Raw genomic sequence first — 15,906 nt, 5'->3', positions numbered from 1 at the left:
GTTTTAGTCAGTGCCTCATCCGAAGACATACCTTGCCGTAAATTCTGCTGACTTTGCTAGGGCCACATTGTCTTTACTGATCCTACAGATACAGTTCACGTGCGCTTGCCACAGTAGAGCATGTTTGTGCCTCTCGGAGTCTCATACCGGGTGTGGACCGCTTGGAAGTGGTGTTGCTAGGTTATGGTTTACGCCTGCCTCTCTCTGCGATTCCAAGCACTCACTCCTAAGGATAGCCAAAGAAAATGAATGAACCCCCCTCTGGTCCCGAATCTGTAGTATAGTGTGTCCTCTTGTCTCCTCCTGGAGGAGCCAAGCCAGCATACTGCCCAACTTATCACTATCTACATGGGCCCGTGCAATGTAAGCTTGGTAATCATAGTGCTTCAAAGCTCCACCAGCATGAATAATTTGTCCCTTTCCCCCTCAAGAGCTGTGCCCTGCCTTCAGCTGTCGCTTCCAGATCCAGAAACACATTGTTCAGTACCTCCCCCTACAGCTTAATGTCAGCATGCAGTTGAACACGAACGCCCAGCTCATTTGAAATACAGTGACCTGGCACCACCACTTTGAGGGCCTTCCACTCAACCCCAAGCGACAATGCCATGCGTGCATTCTATAGCCAATAGTTATGGATCATCTCTTCATGAGAGGCTCCAAAGGCCCTCCAGGAGTGTAGGATTCAATCGCCATGTTGGGACACGGGTCCCGAGGGGCAACCAGCGGTAGGCATGGAGTTATGGTCTCAGTACGTCCTCGCCAAGTACTCTGCATCCACCACTCGCTCATGCATCGAGTCACAGCAGAGTAATGTATTGAGGCAGATATCAGTCCATGTGGAAGGAGTATGTCCGGCCCTCAGGGTTACACAACCTTCAGCAATTCATGAGCCCCTATCCAAGTGAGGAAAGACTGTGCTAGTTTATGCGAGGGACGCTGGTAATTGGGGTGTAAGACCTGTCCAGATGAAGGTCTGCCACACAGTTAAAATCCCCTCTGATCATCTTAAGGTAAGGCAGCGTTGTTGTCAGTAGGGGCATCAGGCTGGCAAGAATTCGGAGCATATAGATTGAGCAGTGCAATATCTTTGTTGACCAATGTACCTACTACTAGAACGTAGTGCCCCTCGGGGCCCACCATTGCCTTATCTAGTTGGAAAGGGACCCCCAGACTGATCCAGATCAGGGCCCCTCTACAAACACAGAATTGGTTGTATTATGAAGTTGCCCCTCCACCTCTTCTGGAGAGCCCTACTCTCAGTGTCTGTCAAATGCATTTCCTGTAAAAACGCAATTTGCCCCTCCTGTGCATTTTATATATGCAAGAGCTGTGAAGCATTTTAACGGTGTCCCCATACCCTCACATTATAAGTAATCACTCGGAGTAAGTCTGCCATTGCAGTATTAATTTGTGTAGGTTAGTGCACCATAGCCTTCTCCACCAGCCATTTATGTGCATCACTACTAGCCATTCATGTACATTGCCACCAGCCAGTCACTCGCCACAGCCTCGCCAACTGCGAGCACACCAAGAAAAAGAAGAAAAGCTAGGAATAAAATCCTAACAAACCCATAAAACACCCACAATCTCCTCACCGGAATGCGACAAACACATCCTGTCCAAACCAGAGTAGGCAACGACCTAAAAACTGAAAAAATATCAACACGGCTAACAAATTCCGTAACGTAAGGTTCTGTAGGGGAAAGAGTCTCGCCAGCCCAACAATGTCCACCAGATTTGTGTCCAATGACAGGTCCCTCATAGTGTATGGTTTTTGCCCCAGCCCGGCGCCTCCCCAGCCCCATGAAAGAAAAAGCAAACCATACTAGGATATATGACTAACCCATCAATACAATACCACAGTTACAAGTCAAATCACTTGATGTCCATCAACTTTGCAGGTGGGAGTCAGAGGAGTTTATCTGCCGTGCCTGGACGGAGCCTCGCAAGGGTGTTCTCCAGACCCAGGATTGTCAATGTCATCAAGCTAGAACTAGAACTCCTACATGATTAAGCCCCAAGGTGTGGCGAGCCTTCACCGGAACACAGGGAGGTGGTATCCTAAACTGCCCTTGTCTGCTCCACGGCTGCCTGCTGTTTGGTTGGATGCCCCTTAATTGTAGGATCACTGATGCCTTGGTCGCTGCAGCAAAGGTTGCTCTGCCAAGGCAGATTGCACGAATGCTGTGTCAAAGAGCTTCAGCCAGTCCCAGGCTGCCACAGGGTCCGTGAAGAAGTGATTCTTGCCTTTTGCCTGCACTCGCAGGTGAGTCAGGAACAATACAGAATAAGACAAACCCAGATCTCAGAGCCTCTTCTTCACGGTTGTGAAGGAGGCCCTCCGTGTCTGGACCTTAATGGTAAAGTCTGGATTCTCCACACTAAATGGACCTTTGTTGCGCACCTGTTGAAATAGGAAGTCCCTGTCACGGATATGTAGCAAGCAGGCGACCACTGGATGAGGGGGGCTCCAGGGTGGGAGGGGGTTTGGTAGGGAGACACTGCACGTGTTCCAGCGAATAGAACCTAGACAGGCCTCCCGAAGCCACAAATCCTTGCACCCAGTACTCCAGGTATCCCAGCATGGACTCTCCCTCCACTCTCTCTGGCAGTCCTACAATCCTAATGTTGTTACAACTGGCCCTCCGCACCTGGTCACCGAGCTTAGCCTCCAATTGACGAGTGTGGGCCTTCAAGGTAGTGAGGCAGCAATCCATGCTTAACCTCTTGGGCAGCAGGTTTTGGATGAAAAGTCTCCAGGGGCAGACACTTGTTCCAACATTTTATTTGAGCCCAAGATGAGGCCCAGCTCCACCACTATGGAGTCAATATTGCTCTCCAAACGTTCTCCAGTAGCATTGATTGCCACCAGCATTTTTTCAAAGTTGCTATTAAGTTGTGTTTTACCACAACCTCAGGCGCCCTGCTTGACCCCCTCTTGGCCCACCAAGCCACTGTCCTTCTGTCTCTGGGAGCGACCCATTATGCAACAGTAAAAAGTAAGCAAGATCCCAGCTAGGCCCAATGCCTGCGGTACAGTACAAATCATCACACTCGCAATGTGAGCGGTGGGGACAGGAGGATTGGCACAGGCCAGTACGGTCACCAAGGGCTAACCACCAGGGCTCCTGGACAAGGGTATCACTCACTGTATACCCTGCAGGGGCAGCTCCAATGTCCTCCAGGTGGGTAAGTGCACCGTCCTCATCCACAGTACAGGGCATGTCTGTCACTCCACAAGGGCAGCACAGACAGACTAGTCCAGGTGCCATAGTTGTCCACTTGTCCAGCTGTCCACTAACAAACAGGGTGCAGCCCCATTCCCCCAGCAAATGTTCCCTTGACAAGCAAACCAATGACACCAAAAGGGGAAGGTGAAAGAAAAGGGGGGGGTGAAAAAGTTCAATCTCTCACCCCCCTTACTGCGATGCAGCCCAGTTTCAGGGCCACTGAGTGCAGTGGTAATGATGGTGGTCACCAGTCATTAGGCCCCAGGAGCCCTTAGTTCTATCCCTGGGGTCATAGCCTGTCCTTATGGCTGTTCCCAGCAAGAGGCGCAATGCCTCAAGAGGGGGCAACAGCCAGTCAATCTACTCTGGCATGCTTCTGCGGCCTCTGCTGATTCAATGTGGCATGCGAGGGTTGCACCCAAGAGAGGGGTCGGGCCCCACAGCTGTGCGATCGCCGCAGCAGTGTTTGATGGGAGGGAGGCAGGCTTCTACCTACCCAGGGTGCACCTCACACGCCCTCTCTGTACCAAATACATTGTGCAACATGGTGATGGCCACTGTGCATTGCTGTAACGGGGCCGCCATTTTACCTCTGCTTGCATAACTGTTCTCCCTTGGCGTATCCAGACTCACTGATGCAGCTCCATGTTATCAACAGAGGCTGTGGGCACACCCTAGATGTGCGACTGCAGTTGGGGGCCCCTGGAACCTGACATTTCAGGTTTGTGTGAGGGCCGAGGAGCTCTGTGATAACACTGCCTACCGCATAGCAGCAAGCTCTGCCGCCTGCTTTCCCCCTTTGTGTTGGTTCACCCCCCTCATACCGAGTGTTGTTTCCACCCCGTGTCCTCTGTCTTCCTTCCTCCTGCCCTCCATGTTGCTTACCCCATGTTGCTTTCACAACTGCTTTGGGGAAAAAATAAAACAAAACTTTTACACTGGTTTTTTTTTTTTTTTTTATTATTTAGGACTTGAACTCGGATCAGTAAATTACAAGAAAAAAGCACCCATATAATTGTGTATGCTTGTGCATGCATGCTGCATGCCTACAAAATGTGACGTGGCTAAGTAATAGCACCTATTTTGTAACCATTTTTGTCCTGCTGCACAGCAACACAAAACCAAAGGCAAAGCCAATCAATCCCAAAGGTGAGACCTACTGTCTGTGTCAATGCTTTTTTTCAGAGCAGCAGTTTAAAAAAAAATGTTTTAACTCAGACTCAAAATGGAAGCCAAACCTATTGGGCTTTGCCAATGCTTCTTAAATAAGTCAAGATTCTTGACTATCTTCTCCTGAGAAAGGCATTCAGACCAATATGAACTGTTGAACATTGCAGCAAAACTCTGTCGCAGGTGCTCACGCTGTGATCCCTCAGGTGGAGGCTATCTCAAAGGATTGCAGAAGAATCCGCCTGGACCTCCTGCAAGTGAAGTCTGCTAATCCATGCAGACACCATGCCTATCACGTCAGCAAGAGGAACACTTATTAGATTTATTAGACTTATTTCACAGAGACTGAACATTTATACAGACTTCAGTGACATATAATTTAAGTTTTTATAATGTTTTTAATTGGTGTCGTTGCATTGCACTTTCTAATAAATAGCTTTCTAAAGGGAATGGTTGAGAAGGTGTTGTAGGTGGGGTGATAAGGTGAGAAACAAAATGTATTACAATAACGTTCTTTATGAGCTGATCCCTAGCATATGACTTAAATCCTTGTGTGTGCTAATACTCCTATCCTTAGCACAGTATGAGCTGATGCATGAGATGTTATGTGCTAATGCCTCAGAAAATGAGAGCTCAGTTTGCATTAGATTTGTGAGTTACTTTTGCAATGCAGCAAATTTACTGGTATAATGGTTGACTGTGCGTATTAAATCCTTGTCCGTTTTCAGCAATAACAGGTACATTAATAAAAAGTAAATCACATTAAACATTTCAACAAACTATACAAACTGTGGTAACATTTTCCTTATCATTACTCTCCATCGATACTGTAGAAAGGCCACTTTTATTTCCAATTAACTGGTTTTAATTCAATGTGGTTGTATCAACCAAGTTGTGCACCCAAACCCAATCCTCCTGGTGGGACGTAACCTCTTCCTTTGAAAGGCACAGCACTGAAGGTAAAACTTTTCTATCATTCCTCCTATTAGAAATCCAATTCAATAGTATAATTGTAACCAACAGAAGAAATAAGTTTCTACTCATGTCCTACAGTCAGAAAATCAATCATCCATTAACAGGTTTAGTTTATTATATGCTGCATTAACCTCAAGTTTGACCAACCTGTTATACTGCATAGCAGACGTAGGCTTGGCGTGTTGTCACCTTTGTACCCATTTGTCACACCTTCTCCTGATGGCGGTGGTATAGGAATCGTCATAGTTATTGGTTTGTGGAATTTCCTTCGTCTTGGCTCCACAGTGACGATAGGGCTAAACGTTGCTCTGTTCCCGAGAACTTTCTTGACCACTTCCTCTGGAATCGGTTGTGCCTGTCAACACATAAGCAAAGTCTCTTTATTTAAGTTATGCGTTATACAAGGTGCACACATTTTAGGATGTATTGCCATTTTTTCTGTTACAATTTTCTTTTTCTTTACACCTTGTTAAACACCGAAGTTAAAATTCCTTAGCTTAATGCATGTCGTAATTACTCAGTTTCACCAAGGATTAAATAGTTTGACCACTTTTTTTGGGATACCAGCTTCTACGCTTCAGACATCACCAGCTTCACAGAACCAATAAAACCTCTACAAATTTAATTGCATGTGCGATGGACACCTGTCAATTACTTTGACAGTATAGAACGTAATGCCTCAAGGAATGCATAGAGCTGGACGGCCTTTTATCATCAGTCACTAATTGATAAGACTAGTCTTTTGTCAGCACCCAAAAATATTTAATAAAACAAGGATAGCACTGTTTACAGAGAAACCTAAGTCTTGAACCTGTTGCTTTCTGCTGTTGTTTAGGCTTCATGCTAGCATTATCAGATTAACTGTGATATAGTGCACAGAAAGTTAACTAAATCTAATCTGTATACCAAGTATAGGTTCATGACTGGGTGGATGCCCTAAAATAAGAGGAGAGTTCACACAATAAACATAGTTTAAATGCAAGTAGACTCCCTATTCTTCAGAATAATTTTGAGGGTGGCTAGTATATCTACATTATTCTTTCATATGCAAAATAATGGATACATTGTTTCCTAGCCTCTTAGACACTCTCCTCTGACATTAGGTTGAAGTGGGAAACATGATTGTGTTACTGTTCATTTGCAAATACCATTCAGAAGCATACTTGCGATTAGTCACACCTTCAAAAGGTTTTCATCCAACTAGTCAGACTTTACAAACATGTATCTGCAGAACATCGCATTGAAACACAAAAAACTGAAAATACATTGCACAACACAAATAAGTATATGATATAAAATGACACATGCCTAACAGTTTAGAAACACCCTTGACCTTCAATGCTACAACTGCCTGTTTGGCATGTAAAGCTTGGACAGCAAACTCAAGTATCCAACATCTTTTTGTGACTTCGAATTACTGGAGGCTAGGTGGTTTGAAGGCAAGTTGTGGGGCACTTCACTGGCTCCAGATCTGGACACCTGGTGTTATATAATAGAAAGTGCCCTGGTGGCACAAAGGGCATGTAAACCAGTAGTTTCTGCCTCCTGGGCACTCTGGTATTACAAAAGGAACCGCAAAGGCTTGTGTGGCTGCTTCGGTTGTACCAATTACGCTAATGTAAATACACAACAGCGTGCTACTGAGGGAGCATTTGCGGATTTGTATGGGGCCCTGCGCATAGGGGGGATGCCTTGCCACTGTGCCCATGCTCTAATACACTTCGGCCGAATGGCGGGGATCCTTCCCCTTAGGTACTGAGAAATGGTCTCTGCCTGCACTAAAAGCCAGACAGACAGTTCAAACAGCTGGGTTGCATTCACTAACAAGCTGTTCAGCATGCAGACACAAGATTGCACTTGCACGCTGAAAGAGGTATTGACTGTTTTAAGGTGCGGAGTCCCAGACTGCGGCGCAAAGTGAGGCAATGCACCATATCTATAAAACGGCTCCTACTGCATTAGCATGTATTGGTGCATGCAGTGGCGTAACAAAAGTTTAAGGGGCCATCCTGCAATATACACAGAGGGGCATGGTGGCATAGAGATTGTTTACTCCAGCCAAGGCTCTCCCAGATCGGGGACAAGGAGACAAGTAAAAACAGCCTTGACTACACCCTCTATTGTTATATGGACAATTATATTTGCAACACAGTATAGCAATTTGCTCTTTAAACCTGTGCTCCATAGCTATGCTATTAACCCACATTTTTTTGCACTAGTGCAATTATCAAGATGAATTCTAGTTGAATATCATCTCGCTGTATGACTTACCTGGTCCCATATAATGCTTTGAACCACTAAAATAATTACAATGTTTTAAAGAAAATATAATGAATGCAAATGATATCGAAGACTTACATGGAGATTGCTGAACTTTAAATAGTTACAAAATCGAGAAAACTTGGGTGATAAATCTAAAATTAAATGTTTTTTTTTGCTTCCTACCACTGGCGGAGGCGTTACCTGAAGCCCTACTCGGATCTTCTTAGTCAAAGCCCCCTCTGGAAAAGAGGCCTGGACTCGAGGCACCGTCGTACTGCTCAGCACTCCTCCTTCTGGGCCAATCTGGCTACTCTCCTGCTTAATTCGGGATACCACAGCAAAGTACTGTGGAAAGTCCTTTGTAACAATTCTGCATGTCCTCTTTTTTTCAAGTTCTTCCGGACTGTCCAGTTCTGTGGGCAAAAAGAATGGCACTTAAAGAAAAGATCGCAGGTAAGCCGGACACTGGAAAGATGAACTTCGACCTCTATTTCCAGACAAACAGATCAAACCAACCTAACTGGGCAGACAGGGCTAAACTCCTTTTACAAAGAACTAGCAAAACTTCCAGGTGGGGTCAGAGTTCAAACCGATTTAATTAAAAGTGAATGGCAATGTGAATTCATACTGAGCAAGGCTCATGTTTACAATAAAATATTTAACAGTACATTACAAATCTCCTTCGTGATTTAAGTATTAAAAACAATTTGTCAAAATCACTCACGAATTGAAGAGCAACGTCTGTGCTGTAAAAATTGGGACATTTGACCAACATATTTACAACTCGGTCAACAGTGTTACTATGCAACGTTGTGTCTATCTTTATTCATTAATTGACATAGCTGATTACTAAAAAAAAAAACATATCACATCACCAAATCTTGTGTTTGAAAACAAGGCACATGTTTCAAAGCACCTCTTTTCTTTTTAGAGGAATTGCAGCCAATCAGGCTGTGCGTGTTTTCTATGTAATCTTCATTAACATTGGAAGATTTCAACCAATCACACACTTCATTTGTTATTTTAATTTCTTGTAATCGTGTGACTTTGTTCCCCGTTCAACAATAAGGGTCAGACTTGGGGCAGTGACGGTCTGCAGGCTTACCGGTAAGTAAACGATGGGGGCAAAGTTATTAAAGGTGGAAAATGTGTTTTCCTATTGAGTGTTGTGTAAACCTTAATTAATTAGAGAATCACACATGCTGCCTAAATAAATTATAGGTAATGTCTTTAGGTTAGCGTGCAGTCTGCAACCAATTTATATCAGGGACACAACTGAAGGAGCAGGCACATCTTTCTAAGCATTATCCGTTGAAAACTGGCGATTTAAAAACAAAATAAAAGCATTGATATGATAGGACAAGAGATCTGCGTCATTCTAGGGGCAAATTTAAGATGGTGAGGTCTCCAATCATGTCATGTGGCCCGACAAATTGACTTAAGATCATGGTTCTCGTAGGCTTTTGTTTTAGCCTTTTTTACCCTTAATGCACTCCCACCACCAAAAGACGGACCTCATACTCAACCCTGTCAGGGGTCACAGAAAGGTCAAAAAGCTTCAGGGTAAGTAGCAAAGAGTCACTGACTGAGGATAGAGGATTGCCCTCGATATCTGAAGGGTGATATTGTTCATTAGAGCTAGTCCAAAACTTTACTTGACAGCCAGGCTGAGGAAGATGGGCCACAACCTCAACTTGCAACGTAAATACCATGTATAAGCCCCGAGGGATAGTCTGGCATGACACCTCATTTAATAACACCACACACAGGCCTCTGGCGGATGGAGGTATACTGAGCAGCAATATGATATCAATAATGGAGATGATGGAGTCTTTAAGGAAAACTGCAAGACATGCTGAGACACATAGCTCTGATTCTACCCGCAGCCTATAGGTCCTAGAGACTGTCAGCATGCACAGAGGGGTGGCGGGTGCTTGTAACGTTGGATTGGAGGGTGTTGGTCCAGAGAGCACCCCAAATAATGCAATGGCTAAACATTGAAAAGTGCCCTCATTTGATTAAAAGCCACATTAATTTCGGATGCAAAAGAAGCTTATTTAATTAGGAAAACCTCACGCACACAAAGTAAATCCTATAACAAAATAAAATAGTCGAAACCTACAAATCAAGAATCAAGAATCAAGAATCAAGGCTGACCTGAGTTTTTCTTTTTTTTTTTTTTTTTTTTTTTTTTTGGAAAAAGTTTTTATTGAACAATAATTCGGTTACAAGTATGGGCCTACAACCACCCGGGCCGGCCGCTAGGTACTTAAGGAAATATACACATATCAAAGCTGCAATCCGTTCCCAGGGCACTGCCCCGCAGTGGCTCAAGATAGTCCTCGAGGAACAGCAAGCGTCAGTCCAACAATAACAGAAACAAAAAGAAAAACAATAAAAACAAAAGGCGAGTTACGAGGGATACCAGTGCGGTTCAGGCTGCCCCCGGGAGACTCCAGTCAGAACATTTGAGCAATCCGCTAAAGAGAGGAGTACCGGGAGGCCGGGGACGGAGGGGGTGGGGGAGGGGGTCAAGGGAGATGAACGTCCATATGTGGTTGTTACAAAAAGCGCCAGGAGCCGTCAAGGGTCAGGGGGACATGGCGATATCAGTGTCTACCAGGGGGGGCGTACAGATGCCTCCGCGATACGCATTCCATTGACCCCAAATTCTACCCCATGCCCCCGCCTTGCCACGGGCCACATACACTGTCTTCTCCCGAAACATACACCAGTCCATATTCTCCTTCCATACAGACACGGTGGGCGGCCGTTGAGCGCCCCAATGTTGCGCTATATCCCTCTTGGCAATCATGTTCCCTAGGGCCGCCCACCGAGTCTGAGCCGCGTTGTAGTCATTGGGCTCCCACACATTCAGGACACAGCGACGCACCTCCGGCAGCAGCACAACCCCGGTGACCTGTCCCATGACCGTGTGGACCCGGCGCCAGTAGTCCGCCACCTCGCGACACTCCCAAAGGATATGAAGAAAGGTGGCGCTGAGCCCGCAGCCTCGTTTACAGAGTCCGTCGTCGGAGAATCCCATCGCGACCAAGCGCGGACCCGTAACATACACCCGGTGGAGAATCTTGAGCTGTACCAACCGGAGACGAGCCGGAATGGCAACCTCCTTGGGGGACGACAGTGCAGACTGCCAGTCTTCGTCGTCCAATTCAACCCCATCCCCAGTCCAAGCCTCCCGAAGGCGCACCAGGAGATCCGCCCGGTGATTAATCAATTTTTTATAAATTAAAGAAATAGTACTATCAGGGACATGTCCGTCAAGTACGCGGTCCTCGAGGGGCGAGGAAACAGGGATCTTGGTCCCCTCCCCGAAGACCGAGAGCAGGGCGTGTCGAACCTGGGCGTAGCGGAAGAACTCCCTGTCGGTCAGCTCGTATTCGGCCTGGAGCACCGCGAAAGTCTTGACCGCGCCCTTGTGCCACAGGTCCCCCACTTTGCTGATACCAATCGTGTCCCACTGGTCAAACCCCTTGGTGGTCCACAAGCTGCCCAGGCGGTCGGAGGCAAACAAGGGAGTAGCACATGTCATTCGCTCACTCCAGCCCGTGGCCGCAGTGGCAGCCCTCCAGGTCCGCACAGCAATCTTAGTAGGACCCGTAAGGGTCCGGTCAGCCAGGCGGGAATAAAGTGCCCTGTTGTAGTTCCCGCCGGGAAGCAGGAACTTGTCCATCTCATACGCCGGATTCAAGCCGGGCGCATACGTGGCGTGGTTAATGGCAGATAGCTGCGAGGCCCAATAGTACCTGCGAATGTCAGGAAGCGCGATGCCCCCGTCATACCAGGGGAGAGTGAGCTTGGCAAGAGCAATACGCGCCCGGCCGTTCCACACCAGTCTCCTCTGCAGGCTCTCCACCTCCCGAAAGTAGGCCACTGGGATAACGTCAAAGGAGTTCTGGAGTGCATAGAGGAACCTGGGAAGGGACATCATTTTAAACAGCGCGGCCCGACCCAGCGGGGACAGGGGCAGCCTGCACCACCGGGCCGTGTCCTCCCGCAGCCGCCGAAGTGGACGCAGAAGATTCTGCTCGTAGCGAGCCACCGGGTCCAGCGAAACGTATATCCCCAGGTACTTAAAGCCGCTCAGAGATATTTGAATCGGGAGCCGAGGCGGCAGGAGAGGAGGACCACCAGCGATGGGATAAACGCAGGATTTAGACCAATTGATCGTGAGACCCGAATTGTTCCCAAAGGAGGTCAGAACGTCAAAAAGGACGTTGAGTGACTGCCGCGGTGAGGTGAGGTACAGGAGAATGTCGTCCGCATACAGCGAGACCCGATCTTCAAAGCCCGGGCCCCACCGGATCCCTCTAAGCGAGGGCTCCCAACGGAGCCAGGCAGCGAGTGGCTCCAGGGCGAGAGCAAAAAGCAACGGGGACAACGGGCACCCCTGCCTCGTGCCCCTGCCAAGGGCAAAGGGCCGAGAGACCCGCCCATTCACCACCACTTGAGCCATGGGTCCCGTGTAAAGGAGCCTCACCCAGCCAATAAATCCCTCTCCAAAGCCGAATTTATCCAAAACGGCCCAGAGGAATGGCCACTCAATAGTGTCAAATGCCATCGTGGCATCCAAAGAAACCAGCACGGCCGGTTCGGAGAGAAACTCCGCCCTGGCGAGGACCCCGTGCAGACGCCGCAAGTTAAGAGCGGTGTTGCGGTGCGGGATAAAGCCGCATTGGTCCGGATGAATAAGGTCGCACACTACACTCAACAATCGATTGGCCAGGACTTTCGCCAGGATTTTAGGCTCCGCATTGAGCAGTGAAATAGGCCGGTAGGAGGTACAGCGGTCACGAGGCTTGCCCTCCTTGGGAATAACGACTATAGTGGCCAAGCGCTGGTCGGCAGGAAGGGAACCCGCCGCAAGAGAGTCGCGGAACATGCGGCCGAGGAAGGGCGCAAGCTTATCAGGACGCAATTTGTATAGTTCAATGGGCAGACCGTTAGGACCCATAGCCTTGCCCGAGCGAAGGGAACGAATCGCGGTCGCTATTTCATCCGACGATAAGGGGGCGTCCAACCGCTCCCGGTCCTCAACGGACAGGCCGGGCAGAGCAATATCTCTCAGTAGGAGGCGAGAGTCATCCTCGTCCCTGTCAGTCACCGGGGAGTACACCGCCCGGAGGTGATCAGCGAAGCATTCCACAATCTCATCCGGCTCAGTCACACACACACCATCCGTAGCACGCAACTCGGGGACCACACGATTCACTCTCTCTTTTTTGTCCAGCCACGCAATCAACTTACCCGCCTTGTCCCCCGCGTCATACAATCGGCCCTGCCGCTCCCTATACATAGTTTTGGCCGCGTCAGTGACCAGGGACCTATATTCGAACTGTTTCAGGCTAAGGGCATGTAGTCCGTCCGGAGTAACATTCGCCTCCAGGGCCGACTCCAGCCCCGAGATGTCAGTCTCCAGCTTTACCACCGCCTCGCTCCTAACCTTCTTGGCCACCACTATCTGGGCGAGGGCGTGTCCGCGTAGCACAGTTTTAAAGGCTTCCCAAAGGGACAACGCAGACGACACCGACCCCTCGTTTTCACTGAAGTATTGGTCCATGGCCTTAACCAGGCTGTCCCGAGTCACAGGGTCCCGCAGGTACCAGGGGTTAATGGGAGCTATCCGACCTGCGGACCGCGACCCGGTGTCAAAGAGAAGCCACAGCGGAGAATGGTCGGAGATACCACGCGCCAGGTGTCTGACCTCTCGAATCCGACCAGTCTGCGCCGCGGGCATGAGAAAGTAGTCTAACCTGGAGAGACTCCCATGCGCCCCCGAATGAAAGGTGAACTGGCACTGGGTCGGATGCAATAGTCTCCAACTATCCACCAAGCCGAAGGTCTCCAACATCCCACCCAGCCATGACTGGGCAGCGGGGAGGGTCCTAGGTGGGTGACGATCCAGTTCACCCGAAACCACAGAATTAAAGTCCCCGCCCATGAGCAGGAGGCCGTCCGGAAGGTCAAGCAGCATTCGACCCAAGTCAGTGAAGGTGGAGTTCTGGAGGCCCGGGGGGACGTAGACTGAAACCAGGGTAAGGGGCTGCCCCTCCCACCTCCCAGTCAAACACACATAGCGCCCCCTGTCATCAGAGACTATCCTCGTGATCTCCACCGGAAGGGAGGTTCGCAGGAGAATGCCCACCCCCCTGGAGCCAGTTGTGAAACCAGAATGGGCTACGAGGCGGTATCCCCCCTGTTCATCGCATGGCAGACATTGCCGACCAAATGCGTCTCCTGGAGAAACACCACATCAGGAGTCAAACGACGCAAATATTGCAGTACAACACCCCGCTTAATACGGTCCCCCAACCCATTGACGTTCCATGACATAATCCTCAACCCGTCTCCCCCCATCCCATCCAATAGCTCAAGAGGCCCCCAGCCCGCAGCACCGCTCCCAAATATGGATAAAAATCAATACCTCGCCCTGTAAACAAAAAACACACAACTAAACAACCCCTCTTCCCCCCCAACCCCACCCCAAGTCCAACGCCCCCCACCCTGCACCCCTGCGGGCCAAAGACCCCCCCCCAACTTGCAGTGTGCCTGTCGCCCCATTAACCCCATTCTACAAAAAGACCCCGGAGGAGGAAAGGGACCCGTACCCGCCCGCACCCCTCACGGGTCCTGGTAAAGCACAGTATGCAAAAGAAGTAAGACCCAACTGTACAGTGCCAAGCCGCAAAAAGTAAGGACCAAAGGTCAGTCTAAGGGGACCCGTCACCTGCGGTGCCCCCAGAGGGCCCGGGCCGGCCGCCCCCGTCCGGCAGCGAGTCCAGCCAGTTACTTGCGGCCACAGGAGAGTCAAAAAAGGCTGTCCGCTCTCCATGCTCCACTCGAAGTTTCGCCGGGTAGATCATTGAGTACTTCAGGCCTAGCTCGCGGAGACGGCGCTTCACCCCTTGGAATCCCATCCGCTGTTTCTGGACCAGTTGCGTGAAGTCCGGATAAAAGTTGATGGTCGAGTTCTCGTAGCGGACCGGGCCACGGGTCCGTGAAGCCTGCAGAATAGCATCGCGGTCCCTGTAGTGGAACAGTTTAGCCACGATAGGCCTCGGGGGGGCCCCCGGCCGCGGCCGGCCGCCCGGAACTCGATGGGCCCGCTCCACAGCGAAGAATTTGCTTAGGCCAACCGGGGACAGCTGTTGCAGGATAAGTTCCTCGACCACGAGGTCCACCGGGCGGCTGTCGGAGGACTCCGGTACCCCAATGATGCGGATATTGTTGCGTCGGGCCCGTCCCTCGAAGTCCTCAAGCCGCCGGGCCATATGGTCGTTGACCACTCTAATGTCCCCAAGCGCGGCCCGCAGATCCGACACCTCCGCACCCAGGGTGGAGGTCCGTGCATCAAGGGCCTGGACCTTCTCGTTGGTTTTAGAGAGGTCGGCCCGAATCAAGGTGACGTCGATCGCGACAGTGTCGATCTTACGGGCCAGGGCCTCATATTGCGTCGCGATAGTTTCCCTGATGCCCTCGATGGCGCCCATAATGTCCTGCAGGGAAGGTTCCGCAGCGACGGTCGTGCCTCCCCCTGCAGCATCCGGGGAGAGGCCAGCAGCGCCAGGGGACCTCCTGCCCTGGGTATAGCGGTCCATGTTGTTGCTCTGGACCGCTCCCCCGCGCAGTGAAGCCTTGGTCTTGCGCCCCTCCGGACCCCCTTTGCCCGCCATATGAGCACAGTCACTTAATGGGACCTCCGATCAAGGGGTGCGCGGGTGCCAGCGAAAGGACCACAAACCGTCGGTGTAGGGGCCGGAGGCGTCAGACCCGCCAGTAGCAGATGAAAGCAAACCTCGGGCAGAGGCCCAGGAGGCACCTCGCCACCTTGAGCACGCACGCCAGCTGATCTCCTGAAGGCCAAAACCGAAACCGAAAGTGCTGAATCGGTAACTGGCACCGCGCTGAGGCCGCTGTTGTTCAATTGCAGCCCGGCCCCACGGGTCACCTTCACCCCGGCCACCTCCGTCGGGTGGGTCCCAAAAGTTCCGGCGACAATAACTCAGGAGTCCCAGGTCCGATTAGAGTTGTGAAAAGAGATATATGATCAGCTGGTCTTCATCTCCCAGATTCCATACACCAAATCAGGATAGTCTCAGGATATATTCCGAGGAGCAGAAAGGGTCCGGGGAGCCCTGTGCTCACGCGACCATCTTGGATGCGCGCTAAGCTCCTCCTCTGACCTGAGTTTTTCGATGGTTCCAGGTCAGGATTTTTAGTTCTGAGGACTAAAGTACACCTCCAGCTA

The 15,906-nt window shown here is 49.9% G+C and overlaps 1 protein-coding gene across 32 annotated transcripts in view; it reads right to left on the bottom strand.

Moving 5' to 3' along the window:
* Positions 1-15,906, bottom strand: part of ANK3 (ankyrin 3) — a 1,906,984-nt gene that overhangs the window by 249,267 nt on the left and 1,641,811 nt on the right. For all 32 annotated transcript variants that reach the window (XM_085608804.1, XM_085608807.1, XM_085608799.1 and 29 more), the window contains 2 exons: positions 7,839-8,050; positions 5,523-5,730 (listed from right to left, as the gene is read on the bottom strand). In XM_085608804.1, the coding sequence (XP_085464930.1) occupies positions 5,523-5,730; positions 7,839-8,050 (420 nt within the window). The remainder of the gene's footprint in view (positions 1-5,522; positions 5,731-7,838; positions 8,051-15,906) is intronic.

Source organism: Triturus cristatus, chromosome 1_2 (genome assembly GCF_964204655.1).
Source record: "Triturus cristatus chromosome 1_2, aTriCri1.1, whole genome shotgun sequence".
Taxonomy (NCBI): domain Eukaryota; kingdom Metazoa; phylum Chordata; class Amphibia; order Caudata; family Salamandridae; genus Triturus; species Triturus cristatus.
The sequence above is the reverse complement of the archived record's forward strand: the minus strand, read 5'-3'. Positions and strand labels throughout refer to the sequence as shown.